The sequence below is a fragment of the Hippichthys cyanospilos genome, chromosome 14, assembly GCF_059441005.1.
Source record: "Hippichthys cyanospilos isolate Australia breed blue-spotted pipefish chromosome 14, RoL_Hcya_1.0, whole genome shotgun sequence".
Lineage (NCBI taxonomy): Eukaryota > Metazoa > Chordata > Actinopteri > Syngnathiformes > Syngnathidae > Hippichthys > Hippichthys cyanospilos.
Genome location: NC_142382.1, coordinates 3,517,501 through 3,539,515, shown reverse-complemented (window position 1 = coordinate 3,539,515; position 22,015 = coordinate 3,517,501). Strand labels below are relative to the sequence as shown.

At 40.6% G+C, this 22,015-nt stretch overlaps 4 protein-coding genes across 4 annotated transcripts in view; 3 read left to right on the top strand and 1 right to left on the bottom strand.

Annotated features, from left to right (window-relative positions):
• Positions 1-331: 331 nt before the first annotated feature.
• On the bottom strand, positions 332-5,663 carry tmx1 (thioredoxin-related transmembrane protein 1). Its single transcript, XM_088433545.1, has 8 exons — positions 5,295-5,663; positions 4,314-4,429; positions 4,195-4,240; positions 3,425-3,553; positions 3,153-3,198; positions 2,480-2,581; positions 2,339-2,402; positions 332-1,027 (listed from the first exon to the last, which is right to left on the bottom strand). The coding sequence occupies exons 1-8, from the start codon at positions 5,459-5,461 to the stop codon at positions 741-743; spliced, it is 957 nt and encodes a 318-aa protein (XP_088289671.1). The 5' UTR covers positions 5,462-5,663; the 3' UTR covers positions 332-740.
• Positions 5,664-6,746: 1,083 nt separating this feature from the next.
• On the top strand, positions 6,747-9,853 carry LOC148412569 (galectin-8-like). Its single transcript, XM_088433546.1, has 7 exons — positions 6,747-6,925; positions 7,890-8,099; positions 8,156-8,248; positions 8,320-8,406; positions 8,632-8,717; positions 8,788-8,965; positions 9,465-9,853. The coding sequence occupies exons 1-7, from the start codon at positions 6,899-6,901 to the stop codon at positions 9,609-9,611; spliced, it is 828 nt and encodes a 275-aa protein (XP_088289672.1). The 5' UTR covers positions 6,747-6,898; the 3' UTR covers positions 9,612-9,853.
• Positions 9,854-10,361: 508 nt separating this feature from the next.
• On the top strand, positions 10,362-14,533 carry LOC148412568 (galectin-8-like). Its single transcript, XM_088434000.1, has 7 exons — positions 10,362-10,683; positions 11,982-12,143; positions 12,228-12,299; positions 12,371-12,493; positions 13,442-13,527; positions 13,593-13,719; positions 14,149-14,533. Exons 1-7 carry the CDS (start codon positions 10,639-10,641, stop codon positions 14,293-14,295), a joined length of 762 nt encoding a protein of 253 aa, XP_088290126.1. The 5' UTR covers positions 10,362-10,638; the 3' UTR covers positions 14,296-14,533.
• Positions 14,534-19,172: 4,639 nt separating this feature from the next.
• The window catches only part of trim9 (tripartite motif containing 9), a 15,033-nt gene continuing 12,190 nt past the window's right edge, over positions 19,173-22,015 (top strand). The window contains exon 1 of the mRNA XM_088433829.1: positions 19,173-20,266. Coding sequence (XP_088289955.1) covers positions 19,415-20,266 — 852 coding nt within the window. The 5' untranslated portion in view covers positions 19,173-19,414. The remainder of the gene's footprint in view (positions 20,267-22,015) is intronic.

Genomic DNA, 22,015 nt, shown 5'->3' with positions numbered 1-22,015 from the left:
AATCGCCTTTTGCTGCTGAAAAATATTTCTTCAGTTCCTTATTACGTAGAAATGATCGAGTAATAAGTATTTGTATGTGTACTTGCGATGGTAGCTGTTACTAATATTGGCTGCTCTTTTGGAGCACATTTATTGTCATTAACTAAAATTAGAATAGATTATTGCCATTAATTTCATTAAAGTCTAAAAAGAATGGATTGTTGGATATTGTAATTCTGTAAATCGCTTTTGGGGATAATTTATATCAAAAGTACAAGCGGTATCAGTACTTTGTATCGGTCACATCTCAATATTAGCGTTGATTGAAAAACCCTAGTATTAAGAGACAACATTCAATTTGGAAAATTCCTTGTTTATTCACTATTAAGTTTTATAAATTCCAGGTGCTTCCCATGGAAAGTTTCCCCACTCTAAAACATTTCCGGATTTTCGAATCCGGAACCTCGGCTAGTAAGGAAAACGCTGCACTCGTGGGGTATCAGACACACTGTTACAGGGACGTAAGACATCTATATACATAAAGTGAAACTTTGAATAAAAGAAAAGATGCATAGCTGAAAATAGAACACGGCAAACTCCTAGCGGCTCCGCAAAGCTGCCAACGCTCGGGTTTTTGTTCCAGGGTGGGGCCGGCGTGGTGCCCGATGACGAGGAGGAAAAGAGGAGCGCTGTAAACGTCGTTCGAAGCAAGAGGCTCCTCCCACTCCACAAGAAATATCGTGACGCTTGGCTCCGCCCCTCTAGGTGTCTTCCTCCTCCTCCCCTTCGTCCTCATTTTCCTTTTTGCGGCCGGGCAAAACCCTCTTCCTCACAGCCTGTCCCTCGGCCTCGGGTTCAGCTTCGGGCTCGGGTTCTGGCTCGGGCCGGTCCTCGGAGGTGTCCCGGCGTGGCCCTCGCGCCCTCCACGCCTCGTCGTCTTCGTCCTCCTCCTCTTCCTCCTCTTCGTCGTCGTCGTCCTCGCCGTCGGCCTCGTGCTCTTCTTCCTCCTGCCGCTGTTGGAGGCGGGCCTGCTCCGCCGTTTGTTTCTCTGCGCGTCAGCGACAACAATCAAAGCCGGCCGGGTCGGGGCGCTTCTTCCTACTTGCCGTTAAATCGGTGGCCGGACTCAAGTTGGGTGGAACGAGTCCAAAAGTACGAAAAAGTGGCGAGAAAAAGTCTACACACCCCCGCGGGGTGATCAAAATAAACCGAGTGAGGTTACAAGCCTCTGATGGATTTAATTTAATGACACATTTCATTAATGAAACATTTATCGAATGAATGACACTAATTAATGCAACGTTTATTTAAATAATGACACTTAAGTAATGAAACACGCATTTAATTCAATTCATGAACATTTATTTAATTAATGACCCTTTTAATTAATGACACACTTGCAGTGTTTCATGAATTTAGTTTATCCGTCAACCTCGCTCGTCAAGCATTTTTGTAGCAGACCAAGCTAGCAAGTAAATCATAATAAATTAGTTAGTTCTAATATTTAATCAAAGACACTTTGAATTAATTCATGAAAGATTCAATTATTTAATTTGCTTTTATTTAATTGGATGTTACATTAATTTATTGAATTTTGGCACTTTCGGTCCTTCACACACTGAACGTCTGAACTTTATTTAGGGCTAATCAAAAGAAAGGAATTCATTAAATTCCATAGACGTATTATTACGTTTTTCAAGAGCGTAGACATTCACGATTAGGCTTTTTTTTTTAAGTGTTTACATACTTAACTACTAAGTAATCAATTACTTTAAGAGAAAAGCACCTAGGTAATGGATTACTTTTGGTTATTTTAGTACTTTTGTCACAATATTAATTCAATACCTTTAGTATGAAGTAATTGATTACTTTAGTATTTCATTAATCATAGTAATAGATTACTTTGGTTTTTAAAATATTAGGGATTGAATATCTGCTTTCGGAAAAACACAGAAATATGTCACAGGATGGATTGAGTTAAAGGAAAACTAAACTTAAGTAGCCATTATACACAGTAAAAAGTTCAGTCACATTCCGCGTGAAAGCGGATATGCACAAAAAATTTGCAGAGGGTGTGTAGACTTAATATCCACAATCGCAGTGTAATAAATTTCAAGGGGGCAATTCTAAAGGTTTGCTTTATTTTTAAGATGAAAAACTTTGCATCTATCATGTCTGTCTTGATAGCGTGGCATTAATTTCAAACATTTTCAGCATATTTATAAACTTAATAAATCCTTTACATCATTTCTAAATCATTAGCAGGTACACACCTGTATGTCTTAATAAAAGATAAACCATATTTAAAAAATGAGTAAATATTGTCCGCTACAATACGTAAAAAAACATGAAAACTTACTCTGATAGTAGTCTGGCGAGAATCGCCGCGACGGGAAGACAAAGTCGGCGATGAACACCAGCAGCTGAAAAACAAAAATACTCAATCTTGTGTATGCTGCTTTACACACAAAAAGGTTAAGGTTGGTTTTTTTTTGCTTACCAATCCAAGAGCAAGACCTGAGAAGAGCGTGACCAGGCCGAAGATGACGTACGAGCCCCAGACGGGAATGCCCAGCTGCACCGTCATGTAGTTATGGCACCGCTGGAAGAAAACGAATACAAGCGTGGCGGCATATCTTTTTGGGGTTTGAGCAACATCAACATGAAATGTGCTGGGCCTCTATGATTAGGCCCACAAAAACAAAAAAGTCACAATGACCAAAGTTCAAAAGTTGGATAAATCAGACATGAATGGCATAGAAAGGTTTTGCCTTTTTTCCTCCTACCCAAAATGCTTTGTGCTGGTTAGGTCGCATTTAGCTGAAAAAAATATTTCACAGCAAGGTACATAATTGAAAAATCATGGAGAACTACTGGTCTAGTTCAGGGCTCCCCAATTATAATTTGCCAGGCCCCCTCTAGGAAAGAGAACCCCCCCCCATCCCTTTTAACATTATTAAAAGAAAACAAAAGAAAAAATCTATATAAATTTAGCTTTCATTTATTTTTTACAGCGTTTATACAGGTTACAGCCTCGTCTAAAAAACAAAAATGAAAAAAAATAACCAAGTGAATCAAAGTGCTTAGAAAATAAATAAATAAAATCCTCATTTTATTGCAGTTACACTTCACGTGACAAAAACAAAGCCTTTTCCCTGGGGTGCGAAACTTACCCGGATAAACATGGAGAGCTTGAAGAGAGCAGACATCGAGTTCATTCTGCAAAAAAATGACAAAATGTCAAGTCGATAAAAGGTTTAATAGCGACATTACCGCAGAACACCCACACACAAACGACACAGGCAGACCTTTGATGTTATTTTTAAAACAACAAAATTACAGTAGGATCTCTAAATATCCAGGCACGGTTCCATTTATAGATAGATGAACAGACGAGCAAGAATGACAGACGGAAATACGGTAAAAATCAACATTGCGGACTCACAGAAAAGACGAGGGCGCAAACCAGGAGGACACGGGCTCCATGGCGCTCCATTTTTTCTCGTCGAGGAAGCTGAGGAACTCGTCCTTGGTGCGCGCGCCCTGGTACTTGCGGAAGACGCCGTCTTTGCAACTAGAACACGAGAAAAACAAAGTCACCCTGTCTGATTTTGTCCATTATTTTGTCCATATTATTACCTTTTTAGTTTTATTTTTACAATTGTGGATATTATTTTGTCCGTTTCCATAGATTTAGCCAATGAGATGCAACCATTTCCATTTCGGGAAAAAAAAAGGCCAAACCGCTCCATTGTTTTTCCATAGTAAAAATCAATACATTTTAAATCAACACACACAGAAAAATATCAGACTCAACAAGTCATTAATTAGAAAAAAATAATTCGCGATTAATTTGTACATCGATTAGTTGTCATTCCGCCGCTACCATAATGAGGATGTTTGATACCGCTTTTTTTTCAGAATACTAGTACGAGTATTCAACTTGAGCTCTCACCGATATGACACACAAAAATTTCCTTAAAAAATTATGACACATTTAAGAAATGCTTACGTATTCCAAGATAGCATTTGTCCACGAACGTTAATTAAATTGGAGGCAATTTTCTTATCTCGTTAGGTTCTACTTCATGAACATAGTACTTTTCCAGAAGAGCGTGAAAAATACCCTTAATTGTCGATAATTTAAATGAAAAAAAAAACACATAACACACATACTTGCAAAATAATACAGCTAAATACCGCCGGAAAACTTACTGGTAAATGGTCGGAAGTGACGTAATGATGAATCTCCCGCTAAGACCTTTAAAATGAGAAATACACAAAGTTTAAACCGAATAATAAAAACAAGAAAGCAATTTTTTTATGCTCCTTACCTGGTTGCTCCGTCACGTCCACCTTGGCGATGTTGACCCCCATGTCCTCCCCCCACTCAGCAAACTCCTCCCACACGGGTTGTAACTGCTGGCAGGCCGGACACCACGGCGCATAGCTGCAAGAGTGTGAATTTTTATTTTAGAGACTAAGTGTCGATCCCCGAACCCTCAGAAAGGTAAAACAAATGTGCAAATTACTACACAGGATAACAAATCGACTGCTGTGAGTTGTCACAAAAACACAAAACAGCAAAATATTCAGAGAAATGTTGGATTTATACAAAACAACACTTTCCTACTTCTGCAAAAGGCAAAAAAGTGGACAATTCTTTTCAAACTATCACTATTTCTGGGATGAGGGTTGTGGTATCGATAACTGGTATCAGTGACATCCCAAGAGTAGTGAACTGGTAACAGTCTGAAAAGTGCTCATAAACGCCCCTAAAAGAAACCAAGTTATACTACTGATGAAAAACAGAATAGGGTCAAACAAAACTATATGCTTAGAGGAGATTTAACTGATAATTCGGTGCTTGGATAACAACACAACATTTCGGGGTCTTCTCTAACTGCTCTATTACGGCTGTCAGAATGGGGAAGTTTGAAAAAAAAAAACTTGCTTCACGTTTTCATAACAATTGCTTTTTAAACTATTCATCAATGATTGCTTCACGTTTTCATAACAATTGCTTCTTGCACTGTTCATCAATGAGATGTAGATAAGTACTTCATTGCTAGTAAAGACGGGTTTCGAAACCCGAACTTGCTAGCTAGTGCCTGTGGTTAGCTTGTTGGCGAAGCTAATGCAGCCTAGCAAAACAACTACCACGCGTTTAACTATAAGGGTACTTTTAGAGTGAAAAGTAGTTCAAATGAACAAGTCATAGTTTAAATTAAATTTTTTTAAAAGTTAAGACAGCAAAATGTCCCCCCAGTGTCACCTCCATGTGGCTAGCTGAGTGACTTAGCTAAGCTACTAACAATTCAATCATCCACTCTCCGGTCAGGATGTCCTCCCAGTTGCCGTCGGTAACTTCCCGTAGGCTGTCCTTCTTGGCCCCAGTCACCAGCAAGGACGCGAGGCACATGGTTAGCAGGAGATAACATATCGACGAGTAGTGTTTTGGACCAGGACCCAAAGCAAACATGATGGCGCTCTCGCACGCTAAGCTAACCAGAAATTGACAACTGAAATGATGCGTTTGAGGGCAAATCCGCTCACTTCGTTTTGTCGCGATCTGAACAGATTTGGGTTCATTTAACTAAAAATGGCACGATAAAACCCTTTATGTCGAAAATAGAGGACGTTTATGGGCTTTATTTCGCCATTTTTGTGCGTCGCGCTGCGTTCGTCATTCCAGAGTCCTTTGTTGTCATTTCAAAAGCGCCAAGCTGCGGTAATAGCACACACCACGACCAATAAATGACGGTGTTCATAGAAACATGGCTTAACAGTGCACACAATAACTCCATGTTTATGTTTTACTTTTTATGTCAATCGATCGCGTTGTCGCCCATTTGTTTTGAGTGCGCAAATCATTTGTCTCTCACTTTTCCCGAATAACTTGAATGCATCCTCGCTATCCCGTTCACGCCACGCTATTTAGTACCTCATTAAAACCGAGATTGTAATATCGCGTTAACTGCGTTGTACAGTACACACGCTTACGTGTAAATAATAAATGTATTTTCAAATTACTGTAATTTCCACGTACATTTAAGGCGCTCTAACAATTCTAACATTTCACCAGCAGGTGGTGGTATTGGAATGCAATACTGCGTTCCCGAAAACTTTTTGTCACCTTGCAAGAGAATTGGTTTGATAATAACGACTATCATATCAGAAATGTAAACTTACACTGATGCATTGATGATTTGGGAAATGCTGAGTGCAATAGAGGAATGCTCATTATATATCAAACTTGGAGCTAAACCACAATTTCTGCAAGAATTGATTTGAAATGAATGCATTTTCTCTATTCATTCCGGCACAAAACTGAATTAGCCAAGTCTATCGAGGAAAATCACGAGCAAGACATTTGATTCTTCTACTATCCAGTAAACAAAATTATTGTGAATTTGATGCAAAAATATTTATTGTGAAATCAACCAATACAACAAAGACGAGTTATTATCTCCAAGTTCCAGTCACTAAAGGAAAAAAAAAAGCCGGTAATTTTCACATTCCGTCCTTGCAGCCATTGTCTTGACAACAAACATTTAACCATGCATGATGGCAAGCGTGCACAAAATCGTTTCTTACTCCACATTTGCCCTGCTTTATTTGACCTCGTCACACCTCTGACTTCCGACGTAACTTTGTGACATTTGTCCAGCGCCGTAACGTGCCGTCCATCGACATTAAAGTCGTGACCTGAGAAGCCGTCAATCAATCGTTGCAACACCTTTCATACTTTAAAATGTCACCCTTTCGTTCTTTCCTGGTCAGAAAGGCACGCAGAGCGCGTCACAAAACAAACGAAAACCGACACAACTCGCCATCGCTCAGTCCCTTGCGCCAAGAGGAGCCCCGTGCACCAAAGTCGAGTTTCAGAATCCGATCATCTCCTTCCGTCACTTGAAAAATGCCTCCTCAACAGCAAAAACCTTATGTGAGTTGTCCGACCCTTGTGTACATTGTTTTAAAATTTAACGCCGCCCTAGCGGGTTGGAATTTGATTTTAAATGCTTTGAATATTATTTAGGATATATTAACATAAAGGTAAACAGCTGTTTTTGTAAGAAATGCAAATATTTGTCAGTCCATTTCATCAAGTGATTTTTTTTCTGCTAGTTAAAGCGTGATACATTAAAATAAAAGCCATATTATAAATCAGTTGGTCCATAAATTAATGTTTATTTACGACAATTTTGGTTGGAAAGTAGTAAAATGGCGCTCTTGCATTTTTGCGGGCAAAGTAAAAAACAATGTTCTGCGCCACTAGACCAGTGTTCTCAAAAATGCGGTCCGCCAACTCCCAAGGGGTCCGTGAAATGATTTGCGTGTTTTGGAACTGAATTTTAGCTGAATTGAATATGTTGCTGAATAAAAAAGGCACTCATGTTTGGCTCAAATTATTATTTTTTTTAATGACTCCTAAAGCAGAGGTGTCCCAACTATGGCCCTTGGGGCATTTGCAGCCAGCCATCTACATTTTTGCATATACTAGGTGGCCACCATAAAAAGGAGGAAAAAAAAATCTATTTTTCACCCATATTTAAAAATAAGTACTTTGAATTGACATTTGTAGTTGCTTGCAAGACTTATTTTTTATCATGTTGGATAATTAAGTTATTATTATTATCTTTATACGGCCTTACATGAAAAAGTTTGGTTTAAAGACATTCGTGATTTGCGGAAAATAAGTTATCAGAGGGCGGCCATTTTGGCACTTAATGCTCACTGATGTTCATTTCCTGAGCTCTGCAATGGTGATGTCATTTCCAATTGACTACAAGCAGCAAAATGGCCACCAGCTGAGCTGGATTGTGGGTTTGCTCAAATTGTGTTTATTTTGCTTTTAGGTTGCATGGCATGCACGATGGTTTTGATTGTTCTTGCGCTTTTTGTCCTAGACGAGAGAGGAGTATTTGCCTCCTCAGGGTATGCAGACCAAACATGTGGTTCTCCTGATAGTCTTTCTAGTGGCCATCCTTCTGGCCATCTTGATCTTTGTGCCAGTGATGTTTAACACAAACAGCAATTCGATGGGCAACGGCACCATGGACGTTGACTTTTCGGAATGGGGCATGGATGAGAAAAGCATTCAGGAATTGAGCCACAAGGTAAGCCCTTAATCTACATCTAATGCTAGCTAACGCTAAAATAATCAAACTTTCAGCTGATGGCAAGTCCCGTTCAAGAGTTGGCCTTAAATGAAGAACTGGCGGTGATGCTCGTCAACAATCTGGTCCGTTTGGGAAAGATCGAGGCCGTAAGTGCTCGCTCGTCTTGCAGGCAAAGTCGCGTGATGATGAAATGATCAGTTTTGTTGAAATACAAAAGGTCCCGGTGACAAAACCCATGGATGACAGTGACGGTTCAGCGGAAGACATCTCCTGCTGGCGCAAACTCAATGTGGAAACCCAAGCGGTATATTTTTCGGATGGCAACAAAGGCATCAAACATTTAGGAAATTGTCATATAGTAATAAGTTGCTTCATGTTCCAAATAATTTGTTCTTAAATTGTACTCTTCCTGCCATGGCTTTATTGCAGAAACCTTGTTCCAATTTATATATAACAATGCCAAAATAAAGCCTCACAAATTCTTAACCCCATCTTAAATTCCTTCACAAAATGCATTCTCTTGTTTCAGAATGCGCTCATCGGGGAGCTGATCGGAGGTCTCAGCGTGGGCCGCAAAATGGTTATCAGAGGGCGAGTCAAGAGAAACGCACAAAGGTACTATGTAAACCACATCCTAGACAAATAAAACGATGATCATGACATATTTTACGCTTTGGGGTTGCAGTTTTACCATCGACCTGTTTAACAAGGAGGGCGATGTGGCACTGCGTTTCAACCCTCGCATCAGAGATGGAAAAGATACAAATGTGTTGGTGTGCACCTCCTACCTGCTGGGCTCTTGGAGCACAGAGGAGAGCAAGGCGTTGACCGTGTTCCCCTTTGCGCCCGGCTTCTACTTTGAGGTTACCTGAATCACTGTCCCACCGCTAATACAGCAATATCAATAAATTACGATTGGTGGGCAGCACAGCTAGTTAGCATGCTAGCCTCACAGGTCTACACACCACTGGAGCAAGTCCTTAGCATGCTAGCCTCAGGAATACGCAAACCACTGCTATTACAGCTATAAATTGTGATTAGTAGGCATCACAGCTACGTGTGAATATAGAATTATCAATAAATTGATGGGTAGGCAACAATATCAAATTTGTGGGAGCACAGCTAGTTGTTAGCATGCCTGACAGTCAGCTAGACGTTAGCATGATAGCCTCACAGGCCTATATGCTAGCCTGACAGGTATACACACACCACTGAAGCTGGTCGTTAGCATGCTAGCCTAAATTTTGATTGGTAGGCAGCACAGCTAGTCATTAGCATGATAGTCTTACAGCGCGTTGTTAGCATGCTAGGCTCACAGGCTTATACAGCAAAGAAAATGTACATTATGTCTTTGTCATCCAGCTGACCATCGACTGCATCGCTGATGCTTTCCACATGCTCATCAACGACGACGAACAAGTGGATTACAACTATCAAACCGACATAACCACTGCCACTAGCGTGAAAGTGGATGGCGACGTTACGCTGATAGACATCAGGCTGATGTAACTTCACAGCAACGTCAACACGCACCATTTCCTGCTTATGAATATGTATCATTTTATTAGTAGAAAACATGCAGGGGATTTTGCGTATGTATCATTTTATAGTTGCTGACCTTTACACTAATGAACATGATCATAGTTCCCAACTACTGTGTGACTTATAATGTAAAGTTACATTTATTGTATCGAATATTTTGTTGATCTTTGTCTCTTTGTAAGCATTAAAAGTCTTTAGTTCTGGAAAAATTGGCCCAGTGTTTGTGTTCATAAATTTTTGTCGCATATATCTCATTGGCCCACGTGACGTCATAATCCTGGGACACTTTAAGTGTACTGATCCCTGTAATTGCCACTCTTTACTTAACAAAGACTAAATTATAAATTAAAAAAAATGAAATTGCATGCAGTCGGCCTTTTTTTCCTCCAGTTTCGTACTTTGCTAGCATGTACGCTTGATACAAACGTCTGCTAGCAATATACGTATGCTTATCCCGTTTTTCTAGATAATAATCATGAGATGCAAAATTTCCATTGCAGAAAAAAAGGCCAAACCGCTTCATTGTTTTTTTCCATAGTCACATAATGTCTACCAAACAGATATTTTTATAGGAAAAATAAATACAAAATAAACGCAAACATAACACAAATAGCCTTCCGTGACGTCACGACCTTTGCTGCGTTGTTTTGTGACGTTTTCGCGTCGCACATTCGTGTGGACTTTTATGCAAAAACACAATCATTAAAGCTGTTTAGTGGGCTTTATTGCGTATTTCATGCTATCAAATGTCTTACAGTCGCATTTTTTATATTTGAAAGCAACGCGGAGTGCGCCACAAAAACTTCAAAAAAAGCAACGCGACGTACGTCGCAACAAACGACAAACAACCAAAGAAGTCGTCACCGATCATAAGATTTTGTGCAGGGGGCCGTGTGTGCAGTCGAGCTAAAGAATCACATCGAGTCGTCTGGAGTTTCAACGATCACATCTCGACTCAAGCTCGACATTTGGCGTCGAGTCTTTTTCTTCTCCAATGATGTACTACTATTTGGAAAGTGTTCGGAACCAGAAGCGTTGCGTAAGTAATCCCACTATTTATTTTATTTATTTTGAACATTCGCTGTCCTTTTCAAAAGCTACATTTTACTAGCTGGAATTAAATCAACTCTAAATATGTAAACAACTGTAATCTTCATTCAATGTATGCGAAGGAAACGCAATTTCTCATTTGTATGGGGTTTCCGCCAACATATAATACGCTAGTAAATTCTGTATAAAGCTGGACTACAATTTGATGATAATAAAGCCAATTCTAGATCATCTAAATCAGTAATACATCAATGTAGCGTCTCATGGCGGGATCCACAAATAAAAGCGTCTAAAAAGCGTTTTAATATCAGTGATACCCTTATGTACCACTAGAGGGTGTCCAAGTACTAAATTAAGAATCACTGGCCTTTAATATGTTGAATATCAAACCGAAAAACTAACCTGAGTGGCTTAGGTGACAACAATCTTTGATACAGAGTAATTTTTTTGAGGCCTCCTAACTTTGTTCCTTAAAGGAAAAGTATTTTCTTAACTAATGTTCAATGTGGACTAGTCTAAAAAACATTCATATAATTTGTGGAATATTTAAGAGCAAAATACCGTGTTAGCTATTGAAGTGGCCATTTTGCTGTTGTCAACTGAAAATGACAACAATCTTTGATACAGAGGACAGGAAGTAACAAGATGGCCTCCCTCTAAATTTTCCAGCCATTTTAGCGCTTACTCTCAACTGAAAATTATCAGTTGATCAATTTTGGTGCAGGAATTGGCAAAATAACCTCTCCCTGAATTTTGTCAAAGGGGGAAAGACAAAATATGGCCTCTCCCTGGATTTTTCTACTTAAAAGGGAAGTCAAGCCAAAGTATTTTCCTTAGCTATAAAAACAGTATTCTGATCAATATTTGATTTGTGGAATATCAAGAGCAAAATCTCTCTCGGTGGCCATTTTGCCACTTGTCAACTGAAAATGACATCACAATTGCTCAGGTAACAATCTTTGATACAGAGGACTGATGTCACTTTGACAGGAAGTGGCAAAATGGCCTCTCTAAAGGGGAAGTACACTATTGAACTTTATCTGGTGTATTTGAATGTTTATGTACTATGACAATATGACAGAAAACTGAAAATGACATCAAAGGCATATTGGTTACAGAATACACACAAACTGACCTCATAATGTGGCACGCAATATTTCATTTGTGTAATATGAATTTAGGAGCAATTTTGCCACTTACTGTCAACTGAAAATGACATCACATGATCGGTCAACAGCAAGTGCCAAAATGGCCGCCCACCTGATGATCTTCCTTTGTTTTTGTCAGACGAGAGCGCAGACATGGCAGTTGATATTGCTGGCGGTCATTTTAATCCTGGTGACACTGTTTACCTTGTGCATCGTAATGAGTGACAAAAAGGTAGTTAAGACCCCAGCGTTAGCCACATGGGTTTTCAACGACGACTACATGCCTGAGGACGGATACAAGGTTAGCATCGCCGTCAAGTAGCAACCGAGTTGCTTCGCAATTAGCGCTAGCCGACGCTAAGCTAATCACGGCAACCGCCTTCAGGAATTGAACGCCACTGAACGACTGGCTCTGGAACTTATCAACCAGATGGTCGTTTCCGGAAGGGTCGTGCCGGTGAGTGGTCGCCTTCCGGGCAAAATGGAGGTGACGCCATGACGCTAACTGTCGTGTTTTCTTTCAATCAGAAAAAGATCAACTTCACCGTGAGCGATGTCAAGAAGATGACACTTTTGGCCAAGAAGATGACACATTTGGCCAAACAGGATATCACCCCTTGCTGGCGTCAACTCACTATGAAGAATATTAGTGTGAGCATCTTTTTTTTTTTTTTTTAGCATTAGCATTGTTTTCATCTATCAACTCAGTTTACGAACAATTACGTCTCAGAAAGCATGTGATCTGTGATGCCCACTGTGTAAAAAGTGACAAAAAGGCCATCCCCCAAGTTGGAAAAAAATAAGGGATTATGCTATTGCGCACATTGCATTTTTTCTCATGCAATAAAAATTACGAATATTTAACCCTTCAACCACTTAAATTTAAAATGTGTTACCACCCAGAAAAAGTCTTCATAGCCATTAACTGGTCTCTATCGCCACCTACTGTCTTGGGGTGAAAGTAATTTTCTTTTTGCAGACATAGCTTGGCCACTGCTCAACGGAATGTTGCAAAAATTACAGGAAAATCATTGTAATCCATCTAAAAAATTGTAATTATAATGGTTTTATATGGTCCAAAATTTGGACAATGATTATTTTTATATGGTCCAAAACTTGGACAATGATTATTTTTGTACACAAAATCTTGCAGAAAAAAATAAGGGATTATGCTATTGCGCACATTGCATTTTTTTTCCCAATTTTGTAAATGCTTTTAAAGGCATAAAAATTACGAATATTTTCTTCCTTCAACCACTAAATTGAGTTTCAAATTTGTTACCACCCAGAATAGTCTTTGTAGCCATTAACTGGTCTCTATCGCCACCTACTGTCTTGAGGTGAAAGTAAAGAATTTTCTTTTTGCAGACACAGGAAAATCATTGTAATAAATCTTTTAAAATCAATCTAAAAAATTGTAATTATAATGGTTTTATATGGTCCAAAATTTGGACAATTATTTTTCTCGCATTTTAAAATGTTGTAATCAGCTGCTGGGAATGTCAGCTCACAGGTGTTTTCCCAGGATTTCCATCATTTGTAAGATAATGCTGCAAGGGTTAGTTTTCTACAAACGCAATAACGCTTGATTTAATGCAGAACGCTCAAATCGGGGAACTGATTGGAGGACTCAGCGTGGGCCGCAGCATTGCCATCAAAGGACAAGTCAACACCGTCCCTACTAGGTACCAGGCCACATCCCCACAAATAATGCTGTCACCATGACAACATGTTGCTTTTGTGTTTTAAGTTTTACCATCACCCTGGGGACCAACACTGGCAAAACGGCACTGGATTTGACCGCCAAAAAATCAACCAATACCGACGATTTCCTGCAGCTGGACTCGTTCGTCTTTTCATCTGACCTGTACTTTGAGGTGACATACATCTGTTCTATACACACGTTGTGGAAATCCCCCAGAACTAGTTTGTTTTCTCGGATAAACCCATTAAAGATTAGTTTTTTTTTTTTAAATCCTATTTTTTTTTAAATCCTTTTCAAATGTAGTTTTTTAAAATCTTTTTTCTTAAAATCCTTTTCAAATGATGAATTTTTCCCCAACGTTAGCAATACTGCCATCCAGTGGTCAGACCATAAATCAGTTTATTTTATTTCAAGGCATTTGCATTTTTTTAACTGACATTAATGACTTATCTGGTTTCGAAATTAGACCAATATTAACTTCTAAATGGCAACTTTACTCATTCACTACCTGCCGATTTTAGACTAAGCCCCAAATCAGAGAAATAATCATGTTTTTATCTTAATTGACCTTGTTGACAAGCCCTCATCTTTTTTTCTTCAGCTGACCATCCGTTGTGACGACAAATTTTTCAACATAATTGTCAACGACATCGCCTTACAGAAGTACAAGTACCGCGTCGACCTGGACAAGATCACACTTGTGAGTGTGTCAGGTGGCATCAAGCTGATCGATGTCAAGCATATCTAACATCCTTCATTTATAAAATATATTCAATATATCCACATGTTAAAGGTTATTAGAACCTACATTGATTTAAATTCAGAGAAATATACAGCATACTACAGCTAAAGAAATGAACAACGAACCATGAAGCTTGAAGTTGAAGTTTGATGTTGCTATCATTTTTTTTTCATTTTGTTAAGTAGTTAGAAGCATAGTTTGTCTTGTTAATCCATTTATTCCAATAAAGAGCATTACAAAAGTATGTTTAAGTCTTTTATGCAGGAAGTCCAAATATATCTAGTTTAGATAATCTTTGTACAGACGTAGAAAGACAACAAAAACATACATTAGGATAGAAATAGATTAACATAGATCGACATGTATATTTGTACTATGGAGCTTCATATCAAGTCATTGAAATGTGAGAAAATGTCAAATTGGCTGCTAGCGCCATCCGGTGGTTTGGGGGTGCTATTGCACCCAAGTCGCTGGGATAAATACAGAGGTTTTTAATATACTGTATTTCCAGTTTTGAATGGCAGTAAATGAGCAGGACATGGGCTAAATTTGACAAAGGACAGCAGCAGGGCTTTTTTTTTTGCGTTTGATATCACACATCAAAAAGCCGAGTTGAAAATTTTTCCCAGAGCTTAAATAGAGCATGAATCCGCAACAGAAATTCCATTGTAACGTGTGGGTTTGGATGTTGCCACTGGAAACAGCCGGAACAAGTAACCTGCAGGCTCATCCTGAAGAGGATGCTGTGTGTGGGCAGCCAGGATGTCAAGAGAAACGTGAGCGGGCGTAGATAGGCCGGGCACGTGCGGTGTTGCTCTCCATGTCTCATGCAGTAAAACCTCCACAGGGAATCCGTGCTGCAATTAATAGACTAATGGGCTTTTTTATTTTTTCATTATTCAAAAAGGCCTGATGCTGCTGCTCTGCTTCTGAACAGTAAGGGTGAGTAGCTAATTTTTGGGAGTGCCGAAACACTCGTTGACAGTAGCTTTGTTTGGTAAGTTAGCTTTAGCTTCCATTTGCTCTTGCAATGAAACATGATAGATGGGCAGATGATAACATTGTTCATTGTGAATAGCAACGAGATAAGCGCAATTTTGGCCCAGATAATGTGAATATTAATGCCTGTGCTACTGGCTAGCTAAGTCAATACCAGGACAAGTACTGGCAACTAAGCTAACATGCTAAAATATTTTTCAAACTTCGAAGGTATATGTCCTTACTAATCTAGCTAGCTAGACCCGGCTAGCTAGCTCGATGGCAACTAGCAAGACAGCTACTAGCTAGATTGCAACTTCTATACATAATTTAGCTAGCTAGACCCGGCTAGCTAGCTCAATGGCAACTAGCAAGACAGTTACTAGCTACTAGCTAGTTAGCAACTTCTGTATTAGCATAGATAGATAGATAGATAGATAGATAGATAGATAAAAAAAATGTTTTATGGAGACTTGCTGCGACTATAATTAACATTGTACGGCGTAAAGGTGGAGAGGAGTGACAACTTCACAAAGATAACACTGTGAAACAGTAGCAACAATATTCACCACGTTGTAGCTTTAAGAACACAAAATTGGCAACGGAGTTTCCAATCAGTTGAGAATATTGCGGGCTGAGCTTTTACGAGGAAACTAGCTCCATATCCGGTTTTATTATTCTTCCTTTCCCCGAGGAGGGAATTCTGTGCCACAGCGCTGACTATAAGGGAATCTTTCATTGTGCTCCATTTCTCTACACCTGTTCTGCTTTCACGGGGCCAAACAAAAAAAGCGCTTTCACGCAGCCTGCAGTAATAAGAGCTGACTCCATTAGACGAGTGGGGGTCCTCCTGGGGACGTTCTAAAGGAAGACATTTTGCTACCATGCTGTTGTTGGACTGCAATTGAAAAGCAGATTTTTTTTTTTTTTTTCAAAATCTTTAAACCAATATACTTTGTATGAAAAAAAACAACAAAAAACGCATCGGCTACTAATTTTTGCTACATGCAATGTTGCAGACTACTCTTCCTGTTATTCCCATTGAAATCTACAGCATATTGTCTATTGCGTAATATAGTTCTTGGAATACATAGGAATTAATATTCCCTAACTGACAAGTGATCCTCCATACTAACTCCCCCAACCCCTGCAGGCATACAGGGGAGGACAAAGGTTGACTAGGTAACCACTAATAGCTCCGCTTATTGACTACCCACCCCCAGTCTGCGAGAACACCACCCTGGACAGTCATGAGAGAGGCCAGACATGTGAATTCCGGCAATGAACTTCGCAAAGCAAATATATATGTATACGGTAATCCCCGTAATCGTCGGCCCGTCAGTTACATAGGGGGTGACATTTCCCTTTTTTTTCTGGTCCATCATTCGTCAGGCGCTGGTTTACTTCTCACACATTGCACTCATACTTATTATTTCTGTTTCAGTACTTACACTTAAGAGTTACCACCATGTCTGTGGTTCTACATTTAAAGTGTGTTATATTTGGGGAATTACGGTATATATGAAATCTGTGTTTGTGTGTAATTTCAGCAGGAGGCAACACTCCTATTCCACGAATCCATCATTTTCTGAGGCTGCCGAGTGCGTGGGCGTGGGTCCGAGAATGCTACACGCCACCCGCCTCCCTTCGCTATAATGAATGCCTCCCACTGCTTCTGACGGTCCTTCCTGTCTCTCAGATGCCAGTGGTAGAGTGAGTCATGACAGATTTAGACCTTCTAGACATTGGCCATTGTTAGAAATGGTCTGATGTAACACACTTGGCTGTTTTAGGCGCAATCATGATCATGAATTAATGAAGAAACACGTTACCACTGAATACTTGAAAATGAAAAAACAAACTTACCCACACTTCAGGAAAACCTACGACATATGAATTGGGACATTTTATTGCATGTGAATAACATTGCGTATAAATGTTTTTATAAGCAATAAAATGTCGCAACAAAACTATCGCTTCTTTGCAAATTATGTATACCAATTTTTGCCAGCTGATTTGATCTAGTCATTATTTATTATTGATAATAATAAAAAATGTATGCATTTTGTTTATATATATATATATATATATATATATATATATATATATGTAATAATTATATAATGTAATATTATTATAATATTAATTTAATATTAAAATTTAATTAAAATTAAAAATAAAAATATAATTGATTAATTAATTTTAATAATCATTTGTTGTTATTAATAATAATACAATTTTTGTATATGTAATGTATATGCAATATTTATATATAATAATAATTTAATATTAAAATGAAAAATAAAAATAATAAAAAATATAATTATTCATTATTTGTTCATTAATGAAGAACATAGTAACACATTACAACTGAATGACTTTAAGTTACCTCCACCTCAGGAAAATAGTCACGTATTTCAAAGAGGCGTTTATTCATTTAATCGGATGAAATGTGGGAAATTCACAACACGTGTGACCTGCGTGAAACAAGTTGAAAATCACGCGTCGGCGCGGCGCACTTCTTGGCGCCTCTGGACGCCCACGCCATGCTGGTGAAGCCTCCAAATGACCGGCATCCGTCAGCTGTCACATGGATAAAAGCGGAGCGTGGAGATTGAAGAGTGGAACGAGCGCAGCATCCGCATGTGTACCCGTCTGCGCTGGCAGACCAGTAACCATGGCAACAGCCACCACGGTCAGTCCCATCAGCAAATGAAAAGCCAAATTAGAAAAAGGGGAAAAACTGTCTTCTTATCGCAAAAGATGGCTCAGAGGCAAAGCAAAAAAAAAAAAGCGGTGGAAAATTCGGTAATCAGCTTTGATTTCATGGTAGTTCTCAAATATCTGGTGTCCTCCTTTCCCAGACCAGCCGCTGATATCCTCAGCAAAAAAAAAATCAAAAAACAAAACTTCATTGGCCTTCCATACATTTAATTCCTGTCCTAGTCAGGCAATGACCAATCACAGCTCACTTTACAAACGTCACATGATTCGACGCAGAAAACAGCTGAGCCGTGATTGGTTGTAACCTAAATTGAAAAACTGATGAAAATGCCCCTCTCAGAGATAAATTATTGATGATAATTCTTATTCCATTCATCGAAATGTTGTTTTAAGATGAGTGAAGGGTTCACAGAACATATTATGGTCAAGAAAGTGTTTCTTTTGCCTTCTCCTGTAAAATCGGCCGGAAAGCAGAAATCCAGCATTGTCCTAACTGGGATTACACAGAGAACAATGTCATCATGCCGCAGGCGTCAGCATGCACAACATTCCAAAAATAGACCGCGGTCCTTCTTCACCGACATTTGGTGCGAATCAACATGGAGATCTGGGGAAATATTGTTTCAAGGATCCAAATGCCAGACGTACTCTGTTTGCTGAAAGACACTCAGAAGTTTGACTCCCAAAGTTTCGTTTAAAGCAATCTTCATCGCACATGCAATTTTTGAAAGTGGAATATAGCCTACAGTACACCAGAGGTGTCCAAAATGTAGCCTGCGGGCCAGTTGTGGCCCACATCCACATTTTAGCGGCCCACATCATTTCTTAAAAATATATTTTAAGTGCTATTTAAAAATAGTGAAAAGAAAAACATTTTTTGCATGTTAGCCACGTTAGCTGCTTTAGCTACCTTACCGATACAGAAGACGACAAACCTGGAAGTGGCCGTGGGGCAGCCAAAGAGTAAAAGTCACAACGAGAGGGGCTTCCCCCGGCAGGCTGCAAATTGCCTGTTATACTGATTGCTATCTAATTTACTTTCTAGTTAGCTATATCAGGCCAGCTTGCTAGCTATCTTTCAAGACATATCAATAAAAAGATAGAAGACAACAATACAGACAGCTGTCAGTATTTAGGATGTTTATGGAGTCATAATATGGAAAAGGGTTTTGAAATGTGGAATAAAAACGAAAATATGCAGCTTCAAACGGCGGTCCACTAGGAAGCTGAGCCGGGCTGGAGCCGCTCTCTGATTGGCGCATCGGCTTCGGTCCCCGCCCCCGGTCGTATCGCTGCCCGCCGCCGCCTGGCGGACACTCTCACTCACTCACTCACTCACTCACTCACTCGGCGTGAGCGCAGACTGACTTTCGGTCGCCCGTCGTCGCCGGTCCTTTGGGTCCCGTTCCCCGCTCGCGCAGCCATGGACGAGATGGAGGAAGAGCTCAAGTGCCCCGTGTGCGGCACCTTTTTCCGCGAGCCCATCATCCTGCCTTGCTCGCACAACATTTGCCTTGCGTGCGCCCGCAACATTCTGGTCCAGACGCCCGACGCCGAGTCCCCGCAGAGCAGCCGAGCCTCGGGTTCCGACTACGACTACCTAGACCTGGACAAGATGAGCTTGTACAGCGAGGCGGACAGCGGCTACGGCTCGTACGGGGGCTTCGTCAGCCTGCCCACAACCCCGTGCCAGAAGTCCCCCAACGGGGTGCGGGTGTTCCCCCCGGGGCCGGCCCCGGCGCCGCACCCCCCGCAGCAGCCGCAACAGCCCCCCGCGCAACAAGCCGGCTGCCTGCTGGCGCCCATCCCCCGCAACGCTTGCATCACGTGCCCGCAGTGCCACCGCAGCCTGGTCCTGGACGAGCGGGGTCTACGCGGCTTCCCCCGCAACCGGGTGCTGGAGGGGGTGGTGGAGCGCTACCGCCAGGGCCGGGCGGCCGCGCTCAAGTGCCAGCTGTGCGAGAGGAGCCCCCGCGAGGCCGCCGTCATGTGCGAGCAGTGCGACGTGCTGTACTGCGAGCCGTGCCGAATGCGCTGCCACCCGCCCCGCGGCCCGCTGGCCAAGCACCGGCTGGTGCCGCCCGCCCAGGGCCGCGTCGGGCCCGGGCGACGCGCCGCCCCCCGCAAGACCTCCACCTGCACCGAGCATGAGCTGGAGAACCTCAGCATGTACTGCGTTCAGTGCAAGACGCCCGTGTGCTACCAGTGCCTGGAAGAGGGCAAGCACGGCACTCACGAGGTCAAGGCTCTGGGGGCCATGTGGAAGCTGCACAAGGTGGGACGCACGCAAAAAAAAACCTTTCGAGTAATACAACAGCGGTATTGCACTCGGACGATTTGGTATGTTCAAAAAATACACTAAATCGGTGGCAGGGTGTCACTCTCTGGCCCCCCTTTTTGGACACCCCCGCACAAGATTTTGACGTGTGATTTTTCTGCCATTTTACGTGCATGCAGTAGGGCTGCACAATTAATCGAGTAATTTTGGCTGCCGCGATCAATTAAGCTGATCCACGGCGATATTAACGTTTAAAAGGTCAAGCACTTTAGCATGTAAGTTGGTTGTGTTGCCCTGTGTGCCAAGTTTTTGCCATTATTCATTTATTTATTTTAGTTTATTATTATTTATAAGTATCCAGCTTAGTAGGGAACACGTTTAGGAGAAGCTAGAACGGCGGAAACATCTGAAAAAATCAATTTATCCCCAAAAAGAAACATTTTAGGTGAAAATAAACTAAAAGGAAGATCTAAAACTGTGTAAATATTCAGCAAAAACACAAACAGCTTGTTGAGGAAGTGCTGCCACCGTGAGTGAAAAACAAGCCATGCTTTTTACTCTTCACATTGCAGGTTCAGGGTCATCGCTCACCCTGAGACCCCCTAGCTCCGCCTCTGGTCGTCACGGTACCAATTGCCATCTTTGCTCCACAGAGCGCAGTGGCTTGTTTGACAAAAAGCAGGACATCCCCCTGCCCTCTTTGCTGACATTGAATTTTGTTACCATGACAACCAGCTTTGCTGTCATTCAGATATTCGGAACACCTCCCACATCACGCCGCATCAGCCAAATACTCGAAAGGCTTCAGAATATGATGGAATTTTGCATCTGGTTCTTGGGGCTTTCGGGGAAGGTCTACCTAATGTAAGAATCTGGGATGCTGCGCACGCAAACACACACTCGTGTGTATTTGGAGTGGAACATGCCAGATGCTATTTTTGGCCTGTGGTGGGCAGAGGCAGCTTGTGTGCTTCAAACAAAACGCCGTATGTAGATCAAAAAATATGCAAATTGAACATCATCATCAACAACAAATTAGTTGAAGGTAAGGCTGCACAATTAATTGAATTTTAATCAGCATCACGCTATTGGCTGCCATGATTAATTAAGCGGATCCTTGGCGATATCAACATTTAAAAAGCATGTCAAATCAAACACTTTGTCATCCTACCACCAGGGGGAAATGTTTCCCACATGTTTGCATGACAAAAGCCTCTGCTTTTCTCACCCTAACATATTATTTACCAGTGTGAAATGGCATTGAGTTTCTCACCAGATTTCCAATGTATACAATGCTAGCTATCACTTTTTGAAAAATCCTATTGGCAAAAAAATGAAATGAATTCTGTTTAAAATGACCAAAAATGAAATCTGACTACTAATTGTTTTTTATTGGTTTGCACTCAGCAAGTAAGTTATCTGTATTGCCTGCGTGCCAAGTTTTTGCCATGTCTTGGGTGAATTTTTAAAAATTATTATTTACTTTATTTATTATTTTAGTTTATTATTATTACTTGTAAGTGTCACGCCTTGAAGCTTTTGTTTGTATACTGCTAGCTAAATACACATGTTGATGAATAATAACATGATGAATAATCGTGAATAATAATCGTGATTTCAATATCGACCAAAATAACCGTGATTATTATTTTGGCCATAATCGTGCAGCCCTATTTGAAAGCTCCAAAAACTTGAAAGAAACACCATAAATATTGGCCAAGGAACTCAAAAAACAACAATAAAAAT